Here is a 26,197-nt window from a genome sequence, read left to right as displayed (position 1 = left end):
CATTTCCTACAGTTACCTCTCCAAACACACTCAGTGACTAAAATGAGTAACTCTCATTCACTTTACTGTCCCATTGGACTCAAAGATGCTACTTTTATGAGTAGGCACTTTTCAATATCAGTAAATGTGGCAGAAGCTGGAAAAAATTATTATTTTCTGCAGTCTTTCACTTCACAAATTTGCCTCTTACTTTCTCCTAGTCTTATTTGTTTTGCTTCTTTTTTTATTTCCTGCCATTTCAGTTTGCTTCCCAAAACAAATATGTTTGTTCTCTTCTGGCTGATTATCTTTTAACAAAGAGCATTATGCCATCAAGAGAGACTAGATTATTTTAAACAAGTTGCAATAAAAACGCAGAAGAGGAAAATTAAAGAAAAAAACCCTAAATTCCAGTACTTTCAATTTATTACTTTTTAAACTGAGTTTGCTAATCAAAATAGTAGTAAGTGACATGCTATTCTGCATTACTTCTATGTAAATCAATGAATAAAATATTATTAGTTGGGGACATTTTTATTGATTTTAAAATAGGTTTTAAGATTACAAGAAACTCAATTCCACTCCAGGTTTAAAAAATCAGTCCTATATGATTGCATGTTATATGTTCAATGAAGAAGTAAAAAGGACTGTCTTCCCAAAGGGGTCATCATACAACTTCCAGTGACTACTGTGCTGTAGAAAGTTGAACTTATACATCTGTGTGAGATTAATGAAATGCTCTATATGGTCAACTCACCTTTGTAGTTAACAGCAGCTGTACTTTAAAAAGATACTTGGAAGATGAATTGAAGCAGTTGCCTTTTGGTGTCATAGGACTGATAAGTACCAATCAGATATACAAAACCCTGATACGTGCTCAGAAAGATGCCTCAGAAGAGCAACTGTTGTTTGAAATATGAGGTAAGAAGAGTAATTCTCTTTGTTGAGTCACACCGCTTAGCAATCTGCAGATAATTCAATTCCATTGGCAGTACTACCAGGTGGGAGAGAAGGAAAACCAGCGTAAGGGCAAAAGAAGAGCTGTTATGCTGCTGTACTGAGAAGAGATTGAGCATTTTACATTTTGTGACACAGGACCAATGGTGATTGGCAACTTCTGCATATAAGGTATCACTTGAAGAAGAACTTCAGAAGGGTGAACTATGATCCTGTCAGCATATTCAGGAAATCAAAATATAAATGTACTGAAACATACACTGACATCAACTAAGGTGCAAAACCATAAATATTAAAACCCATTTTTAGTGGCTTTGCTTTTTTTTTCCCCCTCCAGATCAATTTTTCTTTATCCTTTCTTTTCCATGTTTTCCCCCTTCTAAAAATCCCCTATTCTTTCTGAAGATGGACATGAAATATTTCTGTGTGGCCTTTCCTTCCCCCATGTGTTTTCTCCTTCTTCTTACCCTATTTTTTATGTATAATTTATCTCTCATCCCTTCATCTCTGCCCCCCCAAGCCTTTTCTTTCCTGGCTGTTTTGCGGTTTAGAACAAGCAGACACCTCCAGTGTTCCTGCTCCTCAAACCAGTAAGGACCATCGATGAAGGAAAGGCCGGTCCCCCGTCTCCGACCCAGCCTTGAGCCGGGGGCGCTGGGAGGGCACTCCTCAGGAACGGGCTCCTTCCCCGCCCTCAGGCGCCACGAACCTCCCAACCGAGGCGGTGACCCACCCCAACCAAGGGGTGAGCACCCGAGGGGGGGGGAGGGGGGCGCGGCGCTACAGTCGGGCTCGGAGCAACGGCGGCCACGGGGCGGCGGGAGGAGGGGAGGGGAGGGGAGAGCCGAGCCCCTCCGCTGTCAGCACCCGCCACCGCACCGCCAGGGCCACCGCCGTGCCCGCCCGTCGCACCGACGCCCTGACGCACGAAGGAAGTGGCTGGGCGGGGCGTGTGACGCGCCGGCGTTGGCCCCGCCTCTTTCGCAGAGGAGCGTCGTAGCCCGTTCCGCTGCCCGGTTTGTCCCTCTGGCCGGCCCGTAGCGCTTTCCCCTCCTCCTCTCTGTCATGGAAGGAGCCGCCGCCTCCTCCGAGGGCCTGCGCTATGCTGAGTACGCCAGGGTCCCTACGGGCGCCGGCAAGGGCCAAGCCGAGCTGGACCGCGGGCTGGTGAGCGCGCTGAGGGGGGGCGGGCAGGCAGCGCACCCCGCGAGTGGCGGCCCAGGAGAGGAGAGGGGAGGGCAACAGCTGGTGCTGCCCCTCCTCCTCTTCCTCCTCCTCTTCCTCTTCTTCAACCTGCAGAGCCGCGGCGGGAGTCGCTGCTCCCCCTCGGCCCGGTGCCGCCGAGGGGTGCTCTCCGCGGGCCCACCCGGCGGTTGGGCTCCCCCCAGATCCCCCCTCCCCGAGCCGTGAGGCCGGCACCTGCCCTGCTTCTCGGCCCAGGGGTTTCACACGCCCGCGGGGTAACGTGTGTGAGCACCGGGGCGGCGGGTCGGGGGCGGGGGGCTGCGGGGGGCAGGGAGTTCGGTGGTGCCCAGGGTGAGAAGGCTTGTGCCCCCCGCCTCAGGCCGAGCGTGGCCGCCATGGGGTGCCCGGGAGCGCTGCAGCCCCTGCCTGAAGCGCTGCGATGCTCTAACGTTCACGGGCGTGAGCAAGCAAGGCCCCAAGTTTTGTTCCCTTGACGCAAAGAGGTGATACCGGTGGTATTTTCACATATTGTGTAAGTTGTATGACTGAGCGTTACTGGTTTTGTAGAGCTCTGTTTGACAAAAGTAATTTTCACCTGGTATTTTGTAACTTGTATTTGGGAGAGGCTGAGTGGGTCTGGAGCAGAAGCAAAATGCCTCCACCGTTTCCTTTGCTGCACCATGACCTAGAGGGAAGGGTGCTGGAACCTCATCCTTCTCTTCCGTTCTCATCGCTTCAACTATTTCATGGGACAGTGAGTTCCTTTTGGAAAAGGATGGAGAATTGGAAAAAATACATAGATCACTGCTTATAGCACTGGATAGTGAAAGTTTTCACATTTTTTTAAAATTACTTTAAAGATGTATTTGCCTTTATTGTGTGCATGTTGTTGTCTCTACAATCTTTTTTTTTTTTAAATACAATTTTAAAAATCATAGTTCTGTATTTATTCATTGTTACTACAGTCTAGGGCTTTTTTTCCTCAGGAGAGAGAGTCTTTCTGTGTATTTACCAGCAAGCTATGTAATCTTAAGAAGCTGACTCTGAAACTCATTATTGTCACGTCCATGTACTCTCCTTGTGGAATGCTAGCAGGGAAATTCCTAGTGAATTTTGTGCAGTCTTTGGGTCATCTTATCTTACTAAGGTCCAGAGGCTGAGGCTAAGTCTTTAGAAGACTAGAATCTGGACTGCTGCAATTTTCTATTGAGATTTATTCTTTAGCTAGGCCTTTCAGTGGAGAATGCAGTGGTTTTCAGGCATGTATACGTTGTAAACTTAGCATACAGTTGGCAGTAGAAGCTATTTCAGAGTTTCTCTGGATGATGTTATGTAGATAGTGGAAGAAAGGCTGTTATCCGTACTTACTGCATTCCCGGCTAAAGAATTCAGGACGTCAAGTTGTATATAAACAAATTCTAAAATTTTGCTACGGAGGAATACCAAGATCAACTGTAGTGCTGTGCATCCTTTCCTCTGATGCCCTGTAGGGTTAATGAGTCATCCTTGCCACAGTGGAAAGAAGGAGTAGTAGGAGAAGCAAAGTCTAACAGCAGCATCCATCTCACAGGGCTGAAAGAGCTCTGTTGAATATCCTACGCTGAGTCTTGGTTGTGAGTTGTCTAGGTTGTTAGCTGAAGTCACTTGATCACGGTCACTTTTACTCTTGTAGTTGTTCTACAAAAGCATTTGGAGTTTGGAGCAATAGAAGAGCACCAGTAGAAGCATAAGGAGTCTGTTCTCAAAGATACCAGCAAAACGCTGTTTAATACATAAGAAGATTGATTTGTATACCTTACGGTAATGCTTCTGTTAGTGAATCTGTTGCTCTGGTACCATTTCCTATGAAAAACTGTCAGAAACTTTAGGCACAGCTTTATGTATAAACCAAAAAAGTTACTATAAAATAAAAGACACAAATTGATATGAGAATTGGATGAGTATGGAGAACAGCATCTAGCTGAAATTACTTTTAATTCTCTGTTGGAAAACAAATTAAGTTTCATAGGAAGGTAAGACTGGAAGGAAAACATTAGATTATGAAATCAAATCTGTTGCAGATAGTTTATAATATAATCCCACTTCAAAATGTCTCTGGCTCCATATAGAGTTAATTAGGTGGTTAGATTGAAACAGTCTTCCAATAAGCTGTGGCCACTGTTCTGAGGAATTGAAGCCTTATTGTAGTTTCCATACAAAACAATCATTTATTTCAAGTCAAGAATTTTTGTTTAAGGGAAAATGTAGTTTCAGAAATATTTCTGTACACTTGGCTAATATACTTGTGTATCCTACTGCTTGGTGGCATATAGCACTTCAAACCCCGCCCTCCCTCCCAAAAACCCAAACCTTCTTATAATGAAGTTTTTAGTTAAGCAATTTACACTTGTGTACTTATTTGAATGTAAGTACATACTTCCTATTTTGCTGATCCATGATTAATTACAAAATGCCATCTGACCCATCAGAACAAATTATTATTTTCTCTGTGCTTTTTATTCTGTTACACAGTAGGTTTCTGACGCAAAAGACTGGAGAGCTCTTGTGGTGTGTCTAAAAGCTAGTTGTGAGAAGAGCAAAATATTTCTCATTTGACCAAGAAGGGTGTTTTCACTGATTGTTGTAGAAGAACCAGTGTATAAAATCCCAATCCTATGCAAGTAGGTATATTTTAACATTCATAAAGGTTGTTATTGTAGCCTGTAGTCAGATGTAATAGTGTTGTGTGGAAGTTTTAAAATTATGCATTTGAAATTCTCCTTTTGGTTATAAGTTTAATTTTTTTCTACTTCATAGAAGGAGAAGCTGTAATGCTAAGAATTACAGAAGTTGTTATATTTTTTGAGTGTGGTCAAGTTACCAGAGCGCTGCAGATTATGATTCTGCAAGAAAAATATCTCATTCTTTCCTCTTTCTTCTGCTAAAAAATTAAGGCTGTTGGAAAATAAGATATTACAGGATTAGGCCACAGATCTCTGTATGCTAACAGGTACATGATGTATACCTCTGAACATACTGTATGTTAATTAATATGGTTTATCCTCTTTGGTTGCCAAACACTTTGGTAAGTCAGGTCTTGCAGTTGCCTTTCCAATGTTTGTTTTTCTTATACAACATTCTGAAAAGAATTAAAAAAAAAAAATCAGGTTTTGCAGATGTAGCAAAATTTTGTTTCATTTGTTTCCTTTATCTAAGAGGGTTTGTTACTGAAAACTGAACTACATAGTAAAATTAGAATACTGAGATCAGCAGAATAGCACAGGGTTGATGACTAACCTTTGGGAGCTGACTCACTGAATAAAAAAGGGACAGATGTTACTTTTTAATTTTGTATTTCTTTATTTTTCCCTCTTGGATCTTAACAGAATGTTTTCATTTAAAACCTACATTTTAGAAATTCCTTAATGGCTTTTTTCAGAGGCGGGGGGGAGGTCAATTCTGTCATAATTGAAATTCAGTAAGTATTTATTTATTTTTTTAGCCTTTATGAGTCTGAAACAAAATGCATTTTCAAGCAATGGGAGCCAAAAATGGTTGTGGTGGTAGTTGTATTAGTGTGCTGTAAATGGACCTGTCCCTTCCACAGTGATAGTAAGTTGCCTTAATTTAATATTGACACAAAAGTAGTGCATTTAATTAAAGCTTTGCACTTTATACTCTACATTTCACAGCACCAGGCTAACCTTGACTTATTCTTCTAAATAACTGAGTTAAGTGAGCGTAGAAAAGGAAACTGAGTCAAGCTGGACTTAAAGGACTTACTGGTTGGTACTTGAAGTTGCCACTAATTTTGTGAGAGAGGCTGTGTCGGTAAAAGAAAAACCATGCAATCTTTCTTACGTCGATTCAAATTCAGTTTTTATCACATGTATATTTAAGATATGTTCACACTGTAACAAACATTCAAGGTGCTTTGGTGTGACAAGATATCACTTCTTTGCTGCTGTGTGGCAAGTAACTCTTCTCTAACCTGCTCATAATGCAAGTAAAGTGAGTTACTGTAACCCAAAATTTCTGAGCTTTTCTGGTGGTTGTATCTCACTTCAAAACATGGACAGTCTTTCGTGCTTCTCTGGCTTGAGCTTCCCATCGGTTTTACCTAGTTTTCTGACTTGTCTTCATGTTTCTGTGAGTACTGCATACTGCTCCTATTCTAGAGCTGCTGCCATGCTTCTCTTTTACCTGCTGTTTTCCAGGCAACACTAGCTTTCCACCAAGATTGAAGTAATGCATCCCAGTGGACATGGCTGACTATCAAAAGCCCTTGGGGGTCTCTACGTTGTGTTCCCAGACTGCTGTGCAAAAACACTTAGGCTGTTGTCGAGGTTTGAGGCTGGACGGGCCACTAACAAAAATGCGGTTCCCTAGAAGAGACTTAACTGAAAAGTAAAAGCACTAAAACAGAATTAGTTCTGGTTTAGCCCAAACCAGAACAGCTATTTCTGCACTGAACTGACAGAGTCCAGGTATTATTTATTAGCCTCATCTCTCTGCATGGCCTTTCCTGTGATGAGTTATTTGCTGCTAACGCCTTACCAGTGGCAGCATACCTTGTTGTAAACTGCTGACTTAAACCACCTTTTTGGTGGCAAAGCAAGTAATAGCTTAATTTGGACAAGCACAAGCTAATAACTTTTCTTTTTTTTGCTAGTGTGATCTGTTTCACACATTGTTGAGCTCTTAATTGATTGCAACCACTTAGTAAAAGATTCTTGCTGTCACTATGAACAAGTCAAGGAGGGTCTCTCTATTGAATATAAATCCGTGGTTACCAACCACAGACCAGAATAATACAGAATTTCTATAGGGTTATGATGTTTTCAGAAATGTTGTTGCTGTTTCTGGTTAGCGTCTAAATAGAGGAATTAGAAGAATTTTTAGAAGATTTGAATATTGAGAGCCTGGGAAAACCAATTTGTGAGAAGAAATGAAAAGAGTTTTAGTGCAGTTAGGAGATGAACTGTATGCTTCACTGTTTTATATTTCCTACCATTTTAGGTAGCGTACTTATACTTTTTCATGGTCTAAAGATGAGGGGAAATTTTGTGGAACTGAAAGGAACAACAGACATAAAACTACATTATTTTTACATTCAGAAATGAATGCTAATATCGAGACTGAAGACTAGACTGAAATGGAAGAGTTAGGTTACTAAAATGGAATAGACAGGCAGATTTTTAAGGACGAAATTCGCCCAGTCTTAACTTTGGAGCTGCATTTCAGTATGTTTTAGTGAGTTTCTTTTTTTCCGCTAGAAACCTCTAGGCAATTGCAGTATTATGTTACACAAATAGCTAGAATAGCCCCATCCAGGTAGGTGGGAGGTGGTAGGTACTTAGTTAAAATGCATAGGATCCAGAAGCTAGATATAGAGGAATAAAGCTGCTTCTAGATGAGCTCAGAGCAAGCTACCAGTTTTTTCCGTACTGAGCTCAGTACTGCAGGCAGCAATCACAGATACTTGCTGTCAGAACCGAAGGCATGGGAGCTGCTGGGTGTGATGGCAGTGCCCACATCTTGTACAGCTGCCTGTTGGCTGGGGAAGTTGTCGACCTGTGTTCTAGCCCCTACTAAGCCAGCTCTACAAAGCTTTAGAACCTGTTGTTTTGCAATTCTTCACCTGCTCCATCTCTGTCTACAAATGAGATTGGGTGCAATCAAAGACAGAGAATTTTAGCCCTGGGAAACTTGGTAGCAAAGGCAGCTTGGCTGCGAGTGCCCCAATAACTGGATCTGCATTGAAATTTGGGCTTTAAGCCCTTCTGTCAGGCTTACTGGTAGAAAATATATAAACCAGTTACTGGATAAATGTGTAAATAACTTGTATTTCGGAGAGTCAGTCTGGTGATAAAAGATTTTCACTGCCGTAATGTTTTGAATTGAAGCTAAACAAGCCTAACCTGATTTCTCACGTTTCCTGGGGGAAAGTTCAAGGCATTATTGAACTATTGTATGATAAGACAGTTAGTGCCACAGATGACTTTTATTTCATTTGCCTCAAAGGTTACAGTAGGCTTTTCAGAAGTTGAGAGATGCCCCCAACACTTGAAATGCTCATTACCCTTCTTGAATGCTGTAAACGTGCGAGACGTCAGTCCCTTTTTCAAGGTTTACTACATATCTTTCAGCAGCTTCTTCTTCAACATGGAGATACTTTTTATTGTCCTTCTTGAGATGCACGACTTTCTTCAAGTACTGTGTGGGAAAATACATACACCTAATCTGGGGACTTTGAGTTAGTAAAAGGTAGGAGTGACTATTGCCTGAATCAGGTGTTTGAGTCTCTTTTTGTGTGTTTGGTTCCACACAAAGTTAAGTTTAAGTTCCTAGTGGGACTTAAAGTGAATTTTAGCTGTTGATGAACACTGAAATCTGTCAGAAGTTTGCCTGTTTACTGATATCTCTACAATAAGATAGAAGCCAGCCAGCAACGGACACTAAGTAATGAAAAGAAGTTACGGGGCTTCATGTCTTTATTGGGGCTTCCATGAGTCAAAGCGTGAAAGATAGAAGGCACTAACGTACATTTGTGGCTGTAGTGTTTAAGTTCATTTCCAATACCATTTTCAAGCAATGTCATGATGAAATTCCCAGTGAAGGACTTTGCAAAACAATATTTGGGTTTTTTTAGCTCTTTGTGTTTTTGTAATAAATAGATACTTTCTGTTATGTACTTTGTTGAACTAGTCTGCACAAATAATTTCAAGTAATCCTGAATAGTTGTCTCCCTTGTGTCTTTACCATTACATACTGTGAGCTGCTTTGTCAGTGTTTGTTTGCCGATTTGCTAATGGGTAGTTCCAAGTTAAATCTGGTGCATTGGCGTGGGTTAATGGAACTGAACTGTACACAGCTGTTGAGTACAAAACTTACTTTTATCTTCCTTGTAAGTGATATATGAAATGTCCATATCAGACATCAGAAATACTCTCTGTTAAAGTAAAAGGTGCATTTATTTCAAATTAGAGTCTACATGTTTTTCTGATTCCTCTTTTTCTGCTTTAGGCCAGAACTATGATAGCAGTTGGACTTGGTGTTGCAACTGTTGCATTTGCAGGTAAGCTAAATTAACCAGCTGAGTGCGGAACTATCAGTTGTGAGCTGCTGTTTCCAAAAGGGTTAATGAAATTTTCATGAATATAAATAGCAGAAAGTGGAAAGGTTGCTTGAGAGTGCTATGGAGAGTTGTGTCCAGTAATAGTTCCTGTCCCTTCGAGTTCTTTGACATATTTTCCAAAATTCTTTTCGAAAAGTCACAGCTGGAGAAACGAATTTTATGGGCAGCAGTTCAAAGTTTCCATCTGCGTTTTGTCTGCAAAATGTAATGTGAAAAGTTTACTGTGTTTATTTAATAGCAGATTGCAAGGTGGAGGCTCTTAGCACAGAAGAGTGCAACAGGATCTTGCAACGTGAAGGTGATGCTCGAGAAATTCAAATAGAGAAAAATAGACGGTTTTGGTGGCCACAGTGATTTATCATACTAAACTGTTCCCGTGGTACATTGCATCTGGACTGTATCTTGTGAAAAATAGGTTCTAGTCTGAACAGGGCATGAGTTTAACATGGTTTATACTCTGAGTTACTCAGACTAGACAATTGTGGTCTGTTCTGGTTTTGAAATACACAAATTGATTTCCATTATTTTCAGGATATAAAAGCAACCATGGTCAGCTATGTGCGAGTGCGTACGCCAAGAATAGGTGCAATAGATGAAGAAGTTGAACCAAACTTCAGCAGGTGTTTGGAGGGTACAGTTGTATTTTTTTGATTAGGGGAAGGAAAGATAAGATCTTTGGTGATGTGTACCCGTTAAGCAGCTGGTTTATCTGTGTGTTTGTGTGGAAGCAGAAGAGAAATGCTTTTAGAATTTCTTCTGACGATTGAGCTGAAGTGTTAATGGCAGTTAGCAAAAGTGGTAACAGAAAGCATTAAGAAAAAGGTGAGGTAATACATTAATACATCACAGCATTTCAGCAGTGATACTCTTAACAGTGGTTTTAACTTGTGTTTTAACATAGGCACAGGCTTAGGTGACTGAAATAACCTATGGACACAATGCATATTTTAAGAATGAAAGCAAGATGCTATTTGAATGAAGCAGAGCCACACCTTATAAAAAGTTTTTCCATTGTGTATAGTAGTAAGTTACGTTGCTAATGAATAGTTAATCAAAACAATAATTGGGGAGAGGGGACTTGCAGGGAAAATTCTCCAGTAACGCGGCACAAATGTTGATTCTGAAGTTGATAGACCTGCTTTGTACTTCTCAGAACGCAGTCTAACAGAGTTCCCTCTAGCCTTTCCTAGGTGTAAGATGTTCACTGCTGGTGGGGAGTTGAATGGCTCTGAATCCCAGAAGATCCTCCCTTTGTAATGAAATAAAAAATGCAAGACTTACAAAACGTGTGATTAAGCATACAACATCACAGCAAGACACATGTAGTACATAGATTTGTTTTTTTGAAGACATAAGCTTTGAACAGTATTTAATAAATTATGTAGATCCAAAGCTAATGTTTCATACTGCACTTTTCCTTAAAGTTCACAATGCAGATATCTTCATTTATTACACTGAAGTGTGTTCATTTTCTGAGCAAACACAATGGATCTTTGCAGTCCATGACTGGGTTTTTAGGTGAAGTATACCAAATTTCTCCCCCTCCCTCCCCTAATAGTATAAAGATTGAAAAATGTAAAAAATGTGGGATTTTGGCTAGGCAGGATCCAAAAACGGCTGTTGAGCGGACATCTTGAAAAGCAGTAAAGTGCAGTGGTGCTGTACAGCAGATAAATGAGAGAAAAAGATTAACATGGAAGTATTTTGATTTATTTATTTTTTTAAAACCAAATTTTTTTCTGCTATAAACTGGAGCTTTTTTTTTTTTTTTTTAAGTGAATGTTGATTATAATTTCATTTAACTTCAAACTTTTTCAGGTCGTTATGCTTTCCACCTTTGGAAACCATTGGAGCAGGCAATTACAGAGACAGCAAAGAGGATTTCAACTTCTGTAAGTTTAGAGGTTACTTTGGGCTAAATTATTATTTTATATATCAAATATTTAGCAAGGGGACATTTTATGTTAAAATCGTAAGTGCCACTTAGATAATTTTCTTTCCAGGATAGGGGTGCACCTTACTTTGTGTGTTCTGGTGTATTATCTGATATATTTTAAATCCTCATGGATGAAGCTATGTCAAAATATGTTTGTGAGTTTGATAAACAGTTCTGATTTTCCTGGTGATGTTCCATGTTTCAGAACTCTGCTTGTAAGCGTATGATAAATTATTGAAGTGCTTTGTGAGAAAACGGCTAATTCCTAGAGATTAGAAAGTGATGACATGCAGTTTCATTTCAAGAAGTTAAAAATGAAAAAAACCTAGTTATTTTTCTTTCAGATACAGTTGAAAATCAAGATGACAAATCGATAAACTTTTAGGAAAGGTTGCCATAGAGATGGGGGAGCTTGTTTTCTTGTTCACATGAGTTGTCTTTTTTTTTCTTCCCCAGCTAATTTGAACTTTTAACCAAGCTTTTCTTTTTTTTTTTTTTTTTTTTTTTTTTTTTTCCCCCTACATATTTAAAAATGTAATAATGAGGTAAAAAGTCAAGAGGTAGAGTGTTGTGAGAGCAGCAAGGGAATATTCGGGAGCATTTACTTTTTGTTTCAGTGGCTATACTGTCCCTTGGTAAATAAATAAATATGTTCCATTCCAGTTTGATTAAAGTAATTCCAAATGAGGTAGGTGTCTGCTTGTGGCACTGTATTCTTTCAGAGTTCATAGTCTGTGAACACTTATCTAGAGTGGAAGGAATAAGATTCCCCTTTTGATGCTGATGGGTAAGGGTGTTGAGGGAGTAGCTGTTGTAGATCATTATTTCCTGAAAAATATATTAAAGGTAGATTTTATTTTTTTTTTTAAGAAGTGATCATTAGCATTGTACCTATTAACGTGAGGCTGGTTCCAGCACAGAGCCTGTGTACAGTATATAGACAGAGGTTAGGGTCCAAATTCATTTACCATCTGTACTTTGTGTTCATGTGCTGAAGGTGCAAGCTTGATCAACGCAAGCTTCTTGGGGAGGGAAAGACTCGAAACATGGGCTGTCTTCTTGGGGCTGGTCCACACTTACTCTTAATTGCAATGAGTATCAGCCAGAAATGTTGCTCCTGGATCAGTTTTTGCTCTCTGTCCCTCTTTTGCATTGCTGTTGTAAGACCAACAGCTTTTTTTTAATTTTTGCTTTTCAAAGTAATTTTTTGAGAGATTCCCAAGTAGCCTGCCAAAACAGCAGAGGGGACTTTAGGTACTGTGAATTAAATTGCTTTCACATGATATGGATACAGTCTGACTTGCAGGCTTGCTAGAAGTAGCTAGCAATAAGGACATGTGGCTTCAGCGTAAGGAGTGCTTCAGTCTTCACCCTCCCTCCCCAGCAGTTTCACTCCAGCATTTCTTCTTGTATCCATTTATAGATACGGGGTAGGGAATCTAAATTCAGACATGTTCACGTAAGAAAGCAGGCAGTGACTCTTTTTAACACATTGAAATATGACATGCTACTGCAGAGAGGTGTCTGTTCCTAGGAACCTGTACCCCTCAATACTGGTATACTGGCAGAGCCAAGCTCATTACAGGCCTATCTCATTTTTACCACAGTGACTTTCAGAGTCCTGCGGAATTCATGAACACCCTTAAAGAGCAACCCAGGAGCTTCTGCATTCTCAGTGATCCTAGTCCCTGGAGCTGTATCTTCTGTCTGCCGTCACATCCCGCCTTACAACCCAGAATTGTATGTTGATTTCCAGAAGAGTATCTCTCTTCTGCTGTTCTATTTCTGAACTTGAAAATACAAGTTTTCAGTGTAAGATGCAATCTGCTGAATACAGTAAAAACTCTTCCTCTTTGCCATTAACTGTATGTATTTGTCAGCTTTACATTTGTGAGGGTAGTCATTTTTCTTATACGATCATAGTCCAATTTTTCAGACCCTTGTATAATTCTTAGCCAAGATTATTTGTTCTTTACTACTCTACAGCTACTACTTTCTTGGATTGTATTTTTCCCAAGTTTTTTTCTTTTCCCGTTAACAATCAATTACTTCCTATTTATAATTTTTCTTGAAAACATTAGGTACCAAGATCCTATGTAAATGTTTATCATCCACACTTCTTATTTTAGTGGCTTTACATGTTTTTGTTTGGGGAATTTGAAGCTGCTGAATATAATCTGTGGATTATCACTTATGTTTCTTTACAGCATATAGCCCACTAAACTATACTGACAAAAGAAATCAAGCAGTTAGTACTTCTACCTACGCTTACTAGAAAAAGCCTCTCATGTGACACTTAGTGTCTAGGCTTAGTGTGACTTTGCTGGTTTCCTGTGGTGTTTGGAGGCACCTAACTTGGTCACTGTGATTTTCAGTGATTGCTCTGCCTTTCTAGAATCAAACTCTGTCCCTCATCACCTCCTTTTTTGATAGACTGTGAAGCAGCTGCCTATTTAAAAGCCAGCTTGTTCTCTCTGTAAGCCCCCACTCTTCTTCCTTCCATTTGCAATTGTCCCCTCCCCCCCTCTCGTTTGCAATAGAAATCACAGTTCATGTTGGTTGCAGTCGCACAAGGTAATCCAGATGCTGTTTATCCTTTCTTCCTGCTCACTAGTAAATTTGACTTCAGTAAGGCCAAGTTGAGCAATTACGAAGCGATCATTTAAAGTGCCTGCTTGCTGTATCGGGAGTATTTGACACTTTCTATTTACTTACCTAAATAACATGTACAGTCAACAGCTGCACTCATCTTTTAGTCAAAAATAGGAAGTAAAGGCAAGTAAAAGTGTTATGTTTTATTCTGAATTTCTACCTCTCATTTAACATACAGCAGTTAATATGTATTTAAATATGAAGTGTAAATGCTGCTGTAATTTAGTCCTGAAGTTTTCTACCATCTTTTTTTTTTTTTTCCAGTGGAGAAAGACATAGGAGGAAATATTGTCATTTCCCCTTTACGACAAGTCATAATACTCATTTCCAGATAAATGCTTTTTCAGTTTGAGCCTAGTTTTGTTACTGGTTTCCAAATGCCAGTGACACTTTTATTTCTGTGTGTAGTGACAAGAGTCTGTTGCCAGTGGAAGGTGCATAGTGCTAAGTAGTCATTTGGCTTTTCTTCCTCAGACCGACCTTAATGCTGTTAACTATAATGTTAATATTTCCTTAAAATGTGAAATAACAAAAAGTATTTCAATAGCACTCATTACCTTTCTTTGTTGAATCAATGATATTGAAGGTTGAAAGATAGATAAAAGATGTTGAAGATAGAGCAATTCTGGGCAAAATGAACTGTCAAAATACTCAATTCCCACAATCCTGAAAATTCTGTGTTCCGGAAGAAAAATGTGTCTTATATAGTACTTCATTAGAGATTTTTGCACTGTGTTTCCCTTAATTGGATCTGATTCTGCTCAGATTCATAGAGTTCTGAATTAATAGGTAAGGGTAGCAAACATCTCGCTTGTCCTTCATGGAAAATAAAATTTCCAGAGAATAATACAATTTGCAGTCTATATTATAAATTTTTTTCTAACTGAAGTTAAAGTTGATCTTAGCAAGTTGTAGGTTATATTATAACACAGCTTCTAAAGAGTTTTCCTCTTTAGCATTGGAGGACTATATTGATGGTGGAACAATGCACAGTTTTTAGAAGAATTCACTACTCCAGGTAATATAATGGGTGGTCTCAGTTATGGAGTTCTGAATCTCTTACCTGTCATGAAAACAGTGATTATGCTTTCCCTGTGCTGTGCGAGGAAAAGTACCTTGAAGATGTCATCTTCATGGATATCAACTCCATGTCATCAGACTGGATTTTCTTAGCTCACTGCTTTCGTGAAAATTTTCAAGAGTGAATAGACGTTTGAAGAGCAAGTCCATCCATTTTCTGTCTCTTCCCTCCTGCCGCTCCCCCCTGCCCCCCCCCATTAATAGCGTTTGAGGAAGCAGAATTTGTTTTCAAAGTTGCTAAACACTAACAACATGCAAGGAAATGAAGTAAATGAAAAGATAGCCACTCCTCTCACCCCAAATAGTACAAAGAAATGGAGAGCTCGTTTCGATGATTTTTCCAGTACAGAATTTGTTTGCAATAGCCAGGGTTAATAAATAATGAAGTGTCTAGAACTGACTGCTCATCAAGGAGTTCTCAAAACAGAAGAATACCTTGAGTATTGTTTCATTTCATTGTAGCCATTACGTAGACTTTAGAACTAGGAAAAAAAATGCTTAATAGGAATAGCATGCAAAAGTTGTTTTGTTAGGGGGCTAGAAATTTGCCAAGGTATTTCCTAAAATGAAGACTCGATGTTTCTTCCCCTTATTCTAACCAGTGGGAAAAATGGCTTTTATGTATGATTTCCTTTTGCTTTAAATTCTGTTTAGGGTAAAGTTCTTGAATTAAGAATTGATTATTCTTTCTGTGTGCTTCATTTCTGAGAAGAAAATGTTTTTTCATGATGACCAATTCAACAAACTGTTTTTGCTTATGTGCCAAAGGACACAGACAACAGAATTTCTTTTTTCACTCCTCTTGGAAGTGAACAGAATCAAGGCCTCCAGAGGTTAGAACAATGTCAAGGAAGTAGGCTTTAAAAAGTACTTCTGAATTTAAGCCTATAGCCATCCCTCCCTATTCTCTTATTTCAAATAGTATTTTAGATTAAATCTACCAAGAACAGAGACAAACTATGTTAGAGATAATTCAGATATTGCTCTTCTCTACATGAATAGTGAACCAGTGTCTTCCTGTATTAGGGTTGTATGCCAGAGTTGAAGGGCAGAGAAGAATGAATCTTTTCAGAAATCCATCTGCACCTAAGCTGCTTTGGGAGAAGCTCTGGAAAAATCTTTCAGAGGGTGTCAGAGTGTGCTTTTCTTTCCTGGCTGTAATAATTGTTTGGCATCATTGAAAATTTCTGTGCAGTTCTGACTCCTCAAGGGTGTTATCTGGTGGCCATTAAATCATTAGCATCGTTTCCTCTCGGAGGACTGGAGAAGCCCTGTGTGTTCCCTTAGTGTTACATACTCCAACCTCTAATGGCAGCATGTGCTATTAGAGACCTGTTTTGTGTTACCCTGTAGCTGTAGCAGCGGTTCCTCAACAGATTTTTGTTGTAGGCGTGACACATCCACAGTTGCTTCAGCTTTGATACCTGTAGTGTTAAAGTGGTGGTTATTTCATATATGGTTTGCAGTGGGAAGAAGAAAGATAAAATTAGTTTCAGGTCATAGCAGCATAACAAAAAAATCTTTTCTGTGGCTGTGTGAGACTTTGTGGTAGCAATAGGCAAAGCGTTTCTGAACCACGCTTTTGGGTGAATGTATCTCCTAAGCGTAATTAAAGGGGTTGTTTAGATATCATAGACAGAACCCTTGAAAGCTTTAATGCTTTTGAAATTACATAAGAGAGAGGTTGTGTAAACATAGGGCTAAATTCTCACTGACTGAATAGGAATGGATATATATCTTGTGAGAAGTGTTTTATTAAGGGCCAGGCACATTTTTACTTGGGGGGGTAAAAGGAACACTTAAAAGCAATCTCTGCTCTCAGGCCAGACTTCCCCTTTGATAGCAGCAAAATAAGCTTATTTTTCCCCAGTTGATAGGTTTTGCATTGAGGAAAAACCTTCAGTCTTGTTGAGCAATTTCTGTGTGCCAGTTCCCAAAGGCAGGCTGTCTTGGAGCTACATCTCCTGCCTCTGGGACTTGTTTAGCTTAGACTATTATTTGTGTAGCAATGGGCTAGTCCCTAAATCTTAGAGAGATCACTGCTAACCCTCAGTGGTGGTTCATTTTTTTTTTTTAATTTAAAATATATTTATCATTGACAAATATACTTTCAGCCCATTCCCTATGAGTTAATTGTTGTAATGATTTACTCTCATCTCTGTCTCCTTCTTTTTAGTGTTCTTTTCCCACTTGTGTGTTTTCCCCACTTCTTAAAACAGTGGCTAAAGTCTCACATGCCAATGAGTTTAAAAAAACTGACCCCAGATGCTGTATCTAGTTGTCGTCAGTCATTGGTGTCTAGGGAAGGATGAAAATCCAAAAGTTGCTTAGGATTTCCTCATATACTCTGCTACTTTCCAGTGTTTCCAGCTCAATGATTTCCTGAAATAGAGATTGTGGCTTATGCTAAGCCTTTTTGTTTGTTTGTTTTTGTTTATTTTTCAGGGTTCATTCAAAGAACTCTTGATATATTTTTTTAAAAGTAATGTTCCTTCATGTGAGAAAGCATATTGACTCTTCATCAGTATATTATATTTATCTGTTCTTACACTCCTACTTTCTTTGTAGACTTGAGTGATCGTCCATAATTCCTTGGATGCCACAGTGTTGTGACTTTTGCCATTTTCCATTGTGGTGGTACCAAAGATGTTCTAAACAGGTTTCCCCTTTTCCCTCCCCAACACACACACTGTACCACTCTATGCTCGTATGTACTTTCATTTTGGAGTCTTTTGCCAGAAGGCAGGATTTTAATGGTTGTAGCTATTAATATCTCTCATTAGCAGTAGAAGATTGTTAAAACACAGCTAGTTACTTTTAAGTCATTTTTTGTATGTGTTAACACTCAGGAGAAGTCCTTTCATATTGTCTGTTTTATAGTTATTCCATGCCCTCAAAATAAATTATAGATGAATGTAATGCTCTGAATGAGGTCATATACATACAATTTAGGTCCTGGCACCTTGTACATGAAACTAATTATTGCTTCTTTTCCCCTTCTTCTTTTTAGAGTCTTTCATCATACTATAAAGGAGGATTTGAACAGAAAATGAGTAGGCGAGAAGCTAGTCTTATTTTAGGTATAAGGTAGGTGTGTTGCATTAATATGTTTTTGTTTGGTAAGAAATTTTGAATGAAGAAGATGCATGTTGTGAGAATGTGGAATACTCATGCCAAAATCGTAACTTTTTTTTAAAAGACTCCTAATGGCTTATAGACCATTCTAATATTCTGCTTAAGATAAAAAGCAAACAATAAAATGCTAATAAAACATGCGACTTGTGTTTGGCTTGAAGGCACAGTAACATATTGCAGTGGAGAATTGGTGCTGTAGAAATAATCAGAATAGCACATACTGTGCTAATTAGTGTGATCACATGGTCTGGACTCCGGAAACCCCTTGAGATAAGTAATATTGTAGATTATATTAATAAATGAGGAAAACAAATCAATTTTGCTCATTTTTTTCACAAGTCAGTAGTAGTATTGTTTTCTTTCTCCACTCTGACTTGTTTGGATTTAAAAAGTTGCAGCATACTCTGAACAAAAATACTTGGAGAGACTTATTTAGATTAGGTTTGGGAAATAATTTCCAGGCTGAGTATTCAATGGATTTTTCAGTGGATTTTTTCCAAAACATTTGGATGGCCAATGGTAGACACACCTTAGTGTTCTCTGTAAAGCAGGCAGTGAGTTTGAGGGCTTTCCAGATAAGAGGAACAGATCTGACCTTAGGTAGTAGACTTATTTATGGTTTAGATCAGTTCTGAATTTTAAGATTAAAAAAAAAAAAAAGGAGGATGGTTTTAATTATCCCCAGAAGAAATTATTTCAGATGGTGAAAACTGGGATTTAAAATCTTGTTCAGTGTGCTATTTGTGTTTACTGCTAACATAATGGAAATTATGCAGAATTAGCATTCATTTTAAGAAATTGTAAAATAAAACATTTGAAATATTTCATGCTTGCACACTGAAGAAGAGATTTATAGGAATGCTTTTCAGAAAGATTTCCTTTGGCCTTTAAGTTTGATAATACATTAACATTTTCCCTTTATAAGGGCAAACTCAGTGATTCCAGAGTAGCACAAGGCAGCTCATTAAAGTGTGTTTCCAGTGGCAGTGCCGAGCCTGAACGCTGCTGATGTACATGTCTGGAGTTTTGTCACATCTGAAATCAGTCCCCTTTAATTTTTAATTTTAATAGCTTGAGTCTGTACTGGGAACAGTGACATGACTTGTTATGTTTGGACCGCGTCTTGCAAATATCAAGACTTAATCAAGATTTGAGAAAGGTTCTTAATGTTTAAAGGATTGAGACTAATTGTGTAGAAGCATGACCAACATATTGCTTACTGTATTATATGTACATAAAAATGCCACCAAAAAAAAAGGCAAGTGAGTTTTAAAGTGTTAGGAAAATGTCCGAGTATGCAGAAACTAGATCTGTCTAGGCCCTGTTCTTATTATTGTGACACTTGTCCTCTGTGTCATCACTTCCAAGTCATATTAAATTTTGAGACAGAGACTTTCTTCATTATTTCAAGTGCTGAGTATGTGTGGGCAGAATAAATAAATAATTACAAGCCATGACAAAGGTAAGCATTTAATGGTAGCTTTTAAATTTCAAATCTGTTAGCCCGTTACACATTCCAAATGTTATTCTCTAATAACCATCTTGTAAGATTGCAGGGGTTTTGGTAGAAATACACATGTGCATTATTTGTATTTGAACTATGTAAAAGGTAGCCAGAGCTACAAAGGACTGTATGGGAAATATTGACTCATTTTAAGTCCTAGTGTTCTTGCGTTAGTTGTTACGAAGCAGCACTGGTTATTGAAATTCAGTATAAACTTAGCAATAATATTGTCAACTATGTACTCTGCAGAAGGAACTGCTGATGGGAGAGATGGGGGGAATGTCTGAGATGACATGGGAGGTAGAAAAGTTAGGAATGTTTTCCAAATATCAGACAAAATAGATGCTAGCAAAATATAGCTGTCTTAAGTATAATGGTTTACAACTATCAAATCCCTAATGCTGAAATCTGAAGTTAGAAAGTGTGTCTGAAAAATCGTAAGTTAAATTTCTAGATAAAAATGATTAAAATTTTCTGTATTGCACCATTTCCTCTCTGAAACAAGATGCATACTTTTTCTTCCCATAGGAAATGTTTGTTTGTTAGTGTACAAAACATATATGCATCAGTTAAAAATGTTGTAATCATTCTTAAAAATAAATGATATAACAAAAAATATTATGCTGTTACTTTAAAAAAATATAGTACATTGTTTAAATGTACAGACACAAATGTATTTAAGGTTTAATCGTTGTGGCTTTGGTTTTTTTCCTAAATTTAGTTTATTTTTAAACACAGCTTACTGCACAGATATATCATATGATCATAAGACAACTCAAGTTGGAAGGGACCTCAAGAGGTCTCTAGTTGTACCTGCTGCGCAAAACAGAGCCACCAGTGGAGTCAGAGCAGGTTGCTCAGGACTGTATCCAGTGGGTCTTGAAGGAGTCCCAAAGGTGGAGAATGCACATCCTCTCTGGGCAACCTGTGTCACTGCTGGACTGTCTTTGGGCTGAAAAAGTATTACGGCCAGCCCGCACCTCCCTTTTCGATGGTGCCCATTCTCTCTCAGCCTCCCACCATGCATGACTGTGGAGAGCCTGGACCCATGTTCTTTGTGACTTCCCTGCTGTAGATGCTGGGGGGCTGCTGTGAGGCCCCCCAGCAGCCCTCTCTTCGCCAGGCTGAACGAGCCCCACTCCCTTGGCCTCTCCTCAGAGGGCAAGTGCTCCAGCCCCAACCACTGTGGTGGCCTTTGCTGGACCTGCTATGGTTGGCCAATGTCTTTCCGGTGCAGAGGTCCCAGAACGGGATGCAGCAGCTAGATGTGGTTGGCCGAGAAGAAGAGCTGCTTCTGTCAACCTGGCGACCGTGCTCCGTTCGTACAGCCCGGGAGGCTGCTGCCGGGACACGCTGCGGGCTGCTGTTCTGGCTGTGCCCCGGGTCCCTTTCAGCAGAGCTGCTCCCCAGCCTGTAGCACTGGGAGGGGCTCTTCCTTCCCAGGTGCCGGGCTTTGCGTCTGTCCTTGTGGAATTTTCTGAAGGGTTCCTGTCACCCCATTCCTGCAGCCTCTCCAGGTCCCCCTGAATGTCAGCCCTGCCCTCTACCGTACCGACTGTTCCCACTAGGGTGACAGACTTCTCAGCCAGCTGGTGATGGTAGAAGGCAGCATGACGTTGGTGTGACTCAGGTTGTGAGTCTGTACCAGTTCAATGAAAAAGTGATTTTGACATTAAAGGGCTTTTTTGATAGTGATTAAGACTGTTTAGAGACCAGTCTGACTGTGGGATAAGCAACGTCTCATAAACTAAGCGAATTTGATGTAAAACACCGTTTTCACAGTTACTTCTTGGAGCAGAACTTCACTATTGTCCATAATATCAGCTGCAGTTTTTCCACAGTTATGCTTTGGCCATCTGAATTTCTAAATGTGGTATTATCAACTTACCTTTTTATTATTATACAACAGCTTTACAGATAAAAATATAGGTCATTGTTATTTTTAACTGTCTGATTAGAAATTTGTTCATTTTTGTATTTATATAGTTCAAGGCCTTTCACCCTTTAATTTTTATTTTCTGGGTTACTTGCTGTTCCATTGAAGTATTCTTTTTTTTTTTTTTTTTTTTAATGCAGTTCTATGAACTATTTTTTCAACATACCCTAATTTCCCTGTGACAGAAAAAGAATTACAGGTTGTTTACCTCAGGAATGTAGTTAGGCTGATACCTTGCATTCAAACTGTATCTACAAAAAGATTAATTAATTGAATCATCACTGATTAAGAAGTCACCTGAAGTGGAAAATACTGCTTCATTTGTGCATGCTAACAAATTATGAAAAACTAAACCATTCAAACTGTCCTTTTGCATACGATAGCGTTACTGTGTTGGCATACTGCATCCATAAGTGGTTATTTGTCTGTTAAGGTACATATTTAATTTGGGCCAAGTACATATTTTAAGTATCTGTCACTGAAGGAAACAGCATTATGTAGCACTTGTAAATCAGCGTGTCCCTGAATGTAACACATTGAACAGCTTTGTAAAAATAACAAATACAGAGGGGTTTTTTTAGGTCCCAGCAGAAAGAATTATTTATAGCAGCTATAAAAATATTTACAGGAGAACAAAATGTGATAATATTAAATATTTGTTGTTTTGTCAGTGGTCATGTAACTACTTATTTTCTAGGAGGAAAAAATGTGTTTTCTGCATTTAGTGATAAGAATAACCAACTAGATACACCCTACAGCTACCAGTTTTTTTCCTTTTTTTTTTTTCCGAAATTGTTTTTTTTTAAAACACAATACATCCACTTATTTAAAAAAAAACCTGAAGGATATTTGTATGTGTCAAATACACAAGCTTTTTAAAAATGTCCTTCTCGGTGTGTTTTACATGCCTTTGTTATTGTTACTTCCTCAGAGATGCAATTTTATGTTTTGTCCACAAGATGGTGAAAATCTCAAGTTTTAATTATTTTTGAAGCCAGTATAAACTGTTAATTTATAGCTTGAGTGCAGTGGCATTTATGGTGAACACTTCAATTTATTTTTGCAGTCCTTCTGCTGGCAAGGCCAAAATCAGAACAGCCCATAGAAGAATCATGATTTTGAATCATCCTGATAAAGGTAAATAACTACCACTTTTCTTAACCGGAGCTGGAAAGAAAGAGGCTTAAATGTGATCTTTTAAGTTTACTGATTGCGTAAATAACTACACCGAGTGCAAACATTTGTTTTTTATTTATAGACTTTAGCTTCTGTGTGTCTTCTCTCAGATAAACTAGGCTTTATGAACCACGGTTTTACCCATTGTTCTTTAATGTTGTTTTCCATAGTTGTGCTACTTCAGTTAAAACTAGGAGCTCAGGGACCAGCCTTCCACACTTTAAAAAAAAAAATCAAAAATAAAAAACCAGCTGTAACATTTTTACATTAAACTGACATTCCTGTTTTGAACTGAGATGGACCAGTCACATGTATGAAAGTAAATTTCTGTGGGGAAGTGTTCTACAGTCACCAAGAACATCATTGATGAATTTCAGACTTCCTGGAATTCACTTGGAAAAAATGTAAAACTGAGCACTGTTGCTTTACTGGCCAGGTTTTTAATGTAAATTTATCTTACAGAAAGGCTATTATTATAACTTTAACTACACTACAGCTGGTTGAGAAAGAAAGCCCATATGTTCATTGCTGTTTCTACTTTAAAATAACAGATGGTGAAGAGTTGTGCTGTATTTCAGAAGTCAAAAGGGGAAATCGGAGGGTTTTTATATCTTTTTGACAGAATTACAGGGCTCCCTGCCAGCACCCCGTTTTAAGAAAATGAAAAAAATTTTGTGACTACTGGCCATGGGAAGTGTTTAGTCAATGCTTTTCTTTGCTGCCTTCACATCTCAGTTTAATTCTAAAGTTGTCCTGCTTATCCGATGGCACACTTTCATTCTTTTTTTACACTTTTTATGACGTATAAGCTGCAGAGACATAGAAAAGAAATTATTTTCTCCATTTCTAATATATTGTGGTGGTCAGAGGCCTCTTAACCACTAGAGTGTATATATATAATTAGGTCAAAAATTTTTGATAATGAACTTCTCAGTTTATTGTAGCATTACTTAAAGATATGAGCCAGAACTGTGAATCTCCATGTGGATGCCGAGTAGGCCTAAAGAGGCAGTTCCCTTTACAAAGATAGTAGGTTTTAACGACCCACTCTTACAGCTGTAGTGCACCTGCAGCTGGGCAGAGTGTAGGTTTGGATGGATGTAGTGAGCCCTCCCTTGTGCTATTAAGATGGAGCATTTTCTCAGTAGGAACACCAGTTGAAGGGATTTGTGCCTCTGTGCTGCCCCTGCAGCTCTTCTGGCATGGCCGTAGAAAAAAAAAAAAATCTTGTGTAATGTCTTCAGCTGCAGAGTGAGGGCCTGGAGTAATCTTGAACATGTGGCATCACAGAGAGGCTCGTTTGATTGTATATATATATCTCTTGATTTCTTCTGGCTGTGGGTAGCACAGATGTGCTTTTAAAATGAATATTCAACATTAGAACGTAATTTTAAAATAATATTTTACCAGCTGGAGGTGATACAGGAAGGGGCAATAGTAACAGATTTTTAAAGTTCCATATGTTATCTGAGATCCAAAATGTTGAAGAGAGAATTACTAGAAATAAATAAATAAGAAAGCTATGGAAGTTTGTGTAGTACCATCCACGGTGAGCACTACTGAAATGGTTGCTTATTAACCTTTACAGTTCAGTTTTAAATTGTTTTTGTATTGATACATTGTATGTTAATTTATCAGTTACTAGTTTTATGAAAGGATATTTGCTCACAGAAAAAGAGGAAGAGAGAAGCCTTTTGGACTTCTATGATACTATGACTTGCCCTAATTATAAACAAACACTTAGGCAATCTGAGATTGAATTTTCTGTCATTGGAGGGCTACAAAATTAATATGGCACTTAGGGATGTAAATGTAGTGAAAACACTTCCAGCAGATTTGAATTTACTTTAAGATCCTGCACTCTAGACGTGTAGAAAATCAATGCACATTTAAAAATTACTTGGAACACATTGTTTATTGCAGTTTTTTGTCTTTACTGTTTGTTTGATCCTCTTGTCTACTCTTTGAAAGAAGCAATACTCAATGTAGTAAGTCCTATTCCTGGATAAAAAGCCAATTGTTTAAAAAAAAAAAAAAAAAAAAAAAAATTCCAGTAGCCAATTCTCTACTCTTCCCCTGCCTCACTTCCCTCCAGTGTGTCTTAACTATTAGGGCTGCATTCAAACAAAACGAAAACATGAACAAGAGAACTCCTTTTATTTTTCCTTGTTGTTTTATTTCACCCTGAAATGACTTTTATAATGATTTGGATTCCTGCAGGAATGTCTGAAAGAAGACTTTAAGCAAACCTTGCCTTTTTATTTACATGTCTGCAACTGGTTCTGCATGTTTCTTCTGTCATTATCTTTTCTGATGAATAGAATGAATGAAATGATGAATGAAAAAATAGGATTAAACAGATGCCTTGGAAAAGGCTGTTGGAAAAGTACTGCTGGAATCACATTTTCGTGTAAAAAAAAAAAAAAATTAAAAAAATCTAGGTGTGTTATAGTAAGTGGAAAGTTACTGATATAGACCTTGTAATGTTCTTTTTGGTGACTGTAGGCAGATGGTTGGCACTCAAGGGGAGAGTAAAAAAAAAAAAACAAACACAAAAAGACCACTGAACTGTAATCAGATTGCTAGATGGAGCGTAAAGCAATGACAGTGTTCAGGACTAGAAGTTAGAAGGCGTACCATGTTTAAATAGCTTTAATGTGATCGTTTCTGGCTGGTAATTCTGGGCATCTAGCACAGGAGAGGCTTGGGGTGGGGGTGTGTGCATGTGCACGCACTTAGTGATTCTTTGTCAAAATTATTTTACCTCTTAGTTTTTGGAGTGAGTGGAAATAATAGCTATTAGCTTTGGATGAATGTTCAAGACAGCTGACCTTGCATACATTTGCAGCAGCATTGCACTGCAAGTCTAAATCACACCCATGTAAAGTGATTTCAGATTTCAGTCGTCTTTCTGAGACAAATTGTTCAGTGACACTCTTCAGTGACTTCAGTTTTGATTACATTTCTCATGTTTACTTATGAATTAGTTTCCTTCTATCAATGTCATTTTTAAGCAGTTGTATGAAAAGGATCTGTTTAGGAAGGAGGAGCTAATAATAAAAGTGACTAATAAGGGGATGCTGCAAGTGAAGTAGCTTGGTAGTTAATGCTGACATGTAAATGGTATTCCTTTCCCCTCTTTCTTCTCAGGTGGATCACCTTACTTAGCAACAAAAATAAATGAAGCAAAGGACTTGTTGGAATCCGGTGCCAAAAACTGAAATCCGAAGCGTTGGGTCATAGGAGATTCAGCAGATATGTTGTGCAGCAGCTTTCATATCGACTTGCTCCGCACAGTTTCTTAACCCTGCATTGATTGTTCCTATTTATTGTCGTAATTAAAATTTTAAGATTATGTAAAACAAAACTGAAATCTTTTACAGTTATGTAAAGTTATGTACAGTTACGCTCCTGCGAGGAGCCAGGAGTTGGACTTGATGATCCTTATGGGTCCCTTCCCACTTGAGGTATTCTACAATTCTGTGTCTCAATTTTAGTGTATTTTTACTGAATTACGATCCATTACAATCTTTGAAAATA

At 38.6% G+C, this 26,197-nt stretch overlaps 1 protein-coding gene across 1 annotated transcript; it reads left to right on the top strand.

Moving 5' to 3' along the window:
• Positions 1-1,953: 1,953 nt before the first annotated feature.
• DNAJC15 (DnaJ heat shock protein family (Hsp40) member C15) lies at positions 1,954-26,197 on the top strand. Its single transcript, XM_086476572.1, has 6 exons — positions 1,954-2,103; positions 9,127-9,178; positions 11,057-11,130; positions 17,917-17,993; positions 22,548-22,618; positions 25,808-26,197. Exons 1-6 carry the CDS (start codon positions 2,002-2,004, stop codon positions 25,876-25,878), a joined length of 447 nt encoding a protein of 148 aa, XP_086332698.1. The 5' UTR covers positions 1,954-2,001; the 3' UTR covers positions 25,879-26,197.

This window comes from Leptosomus discolor, chromosome 1, assembly GCF_034619465.1.
Source record: "Leptosomus discolor isolate bLepDis1 chromosome 1, bLepDis1.hap2, whole genome shotgun sequence".
Classification (NCBI taxonomy): Eukaryota; Metazoa; Chordata; class Aves; order Leptosomiformes; family Leptosomidae; genus Leptosomus; species Leptosomus discolor.
The sequence above is the reverse complement of the archived record's forward strand: the minus strand, read 5'-3'. Positions and strand labels throughout refer to the sequence as shown.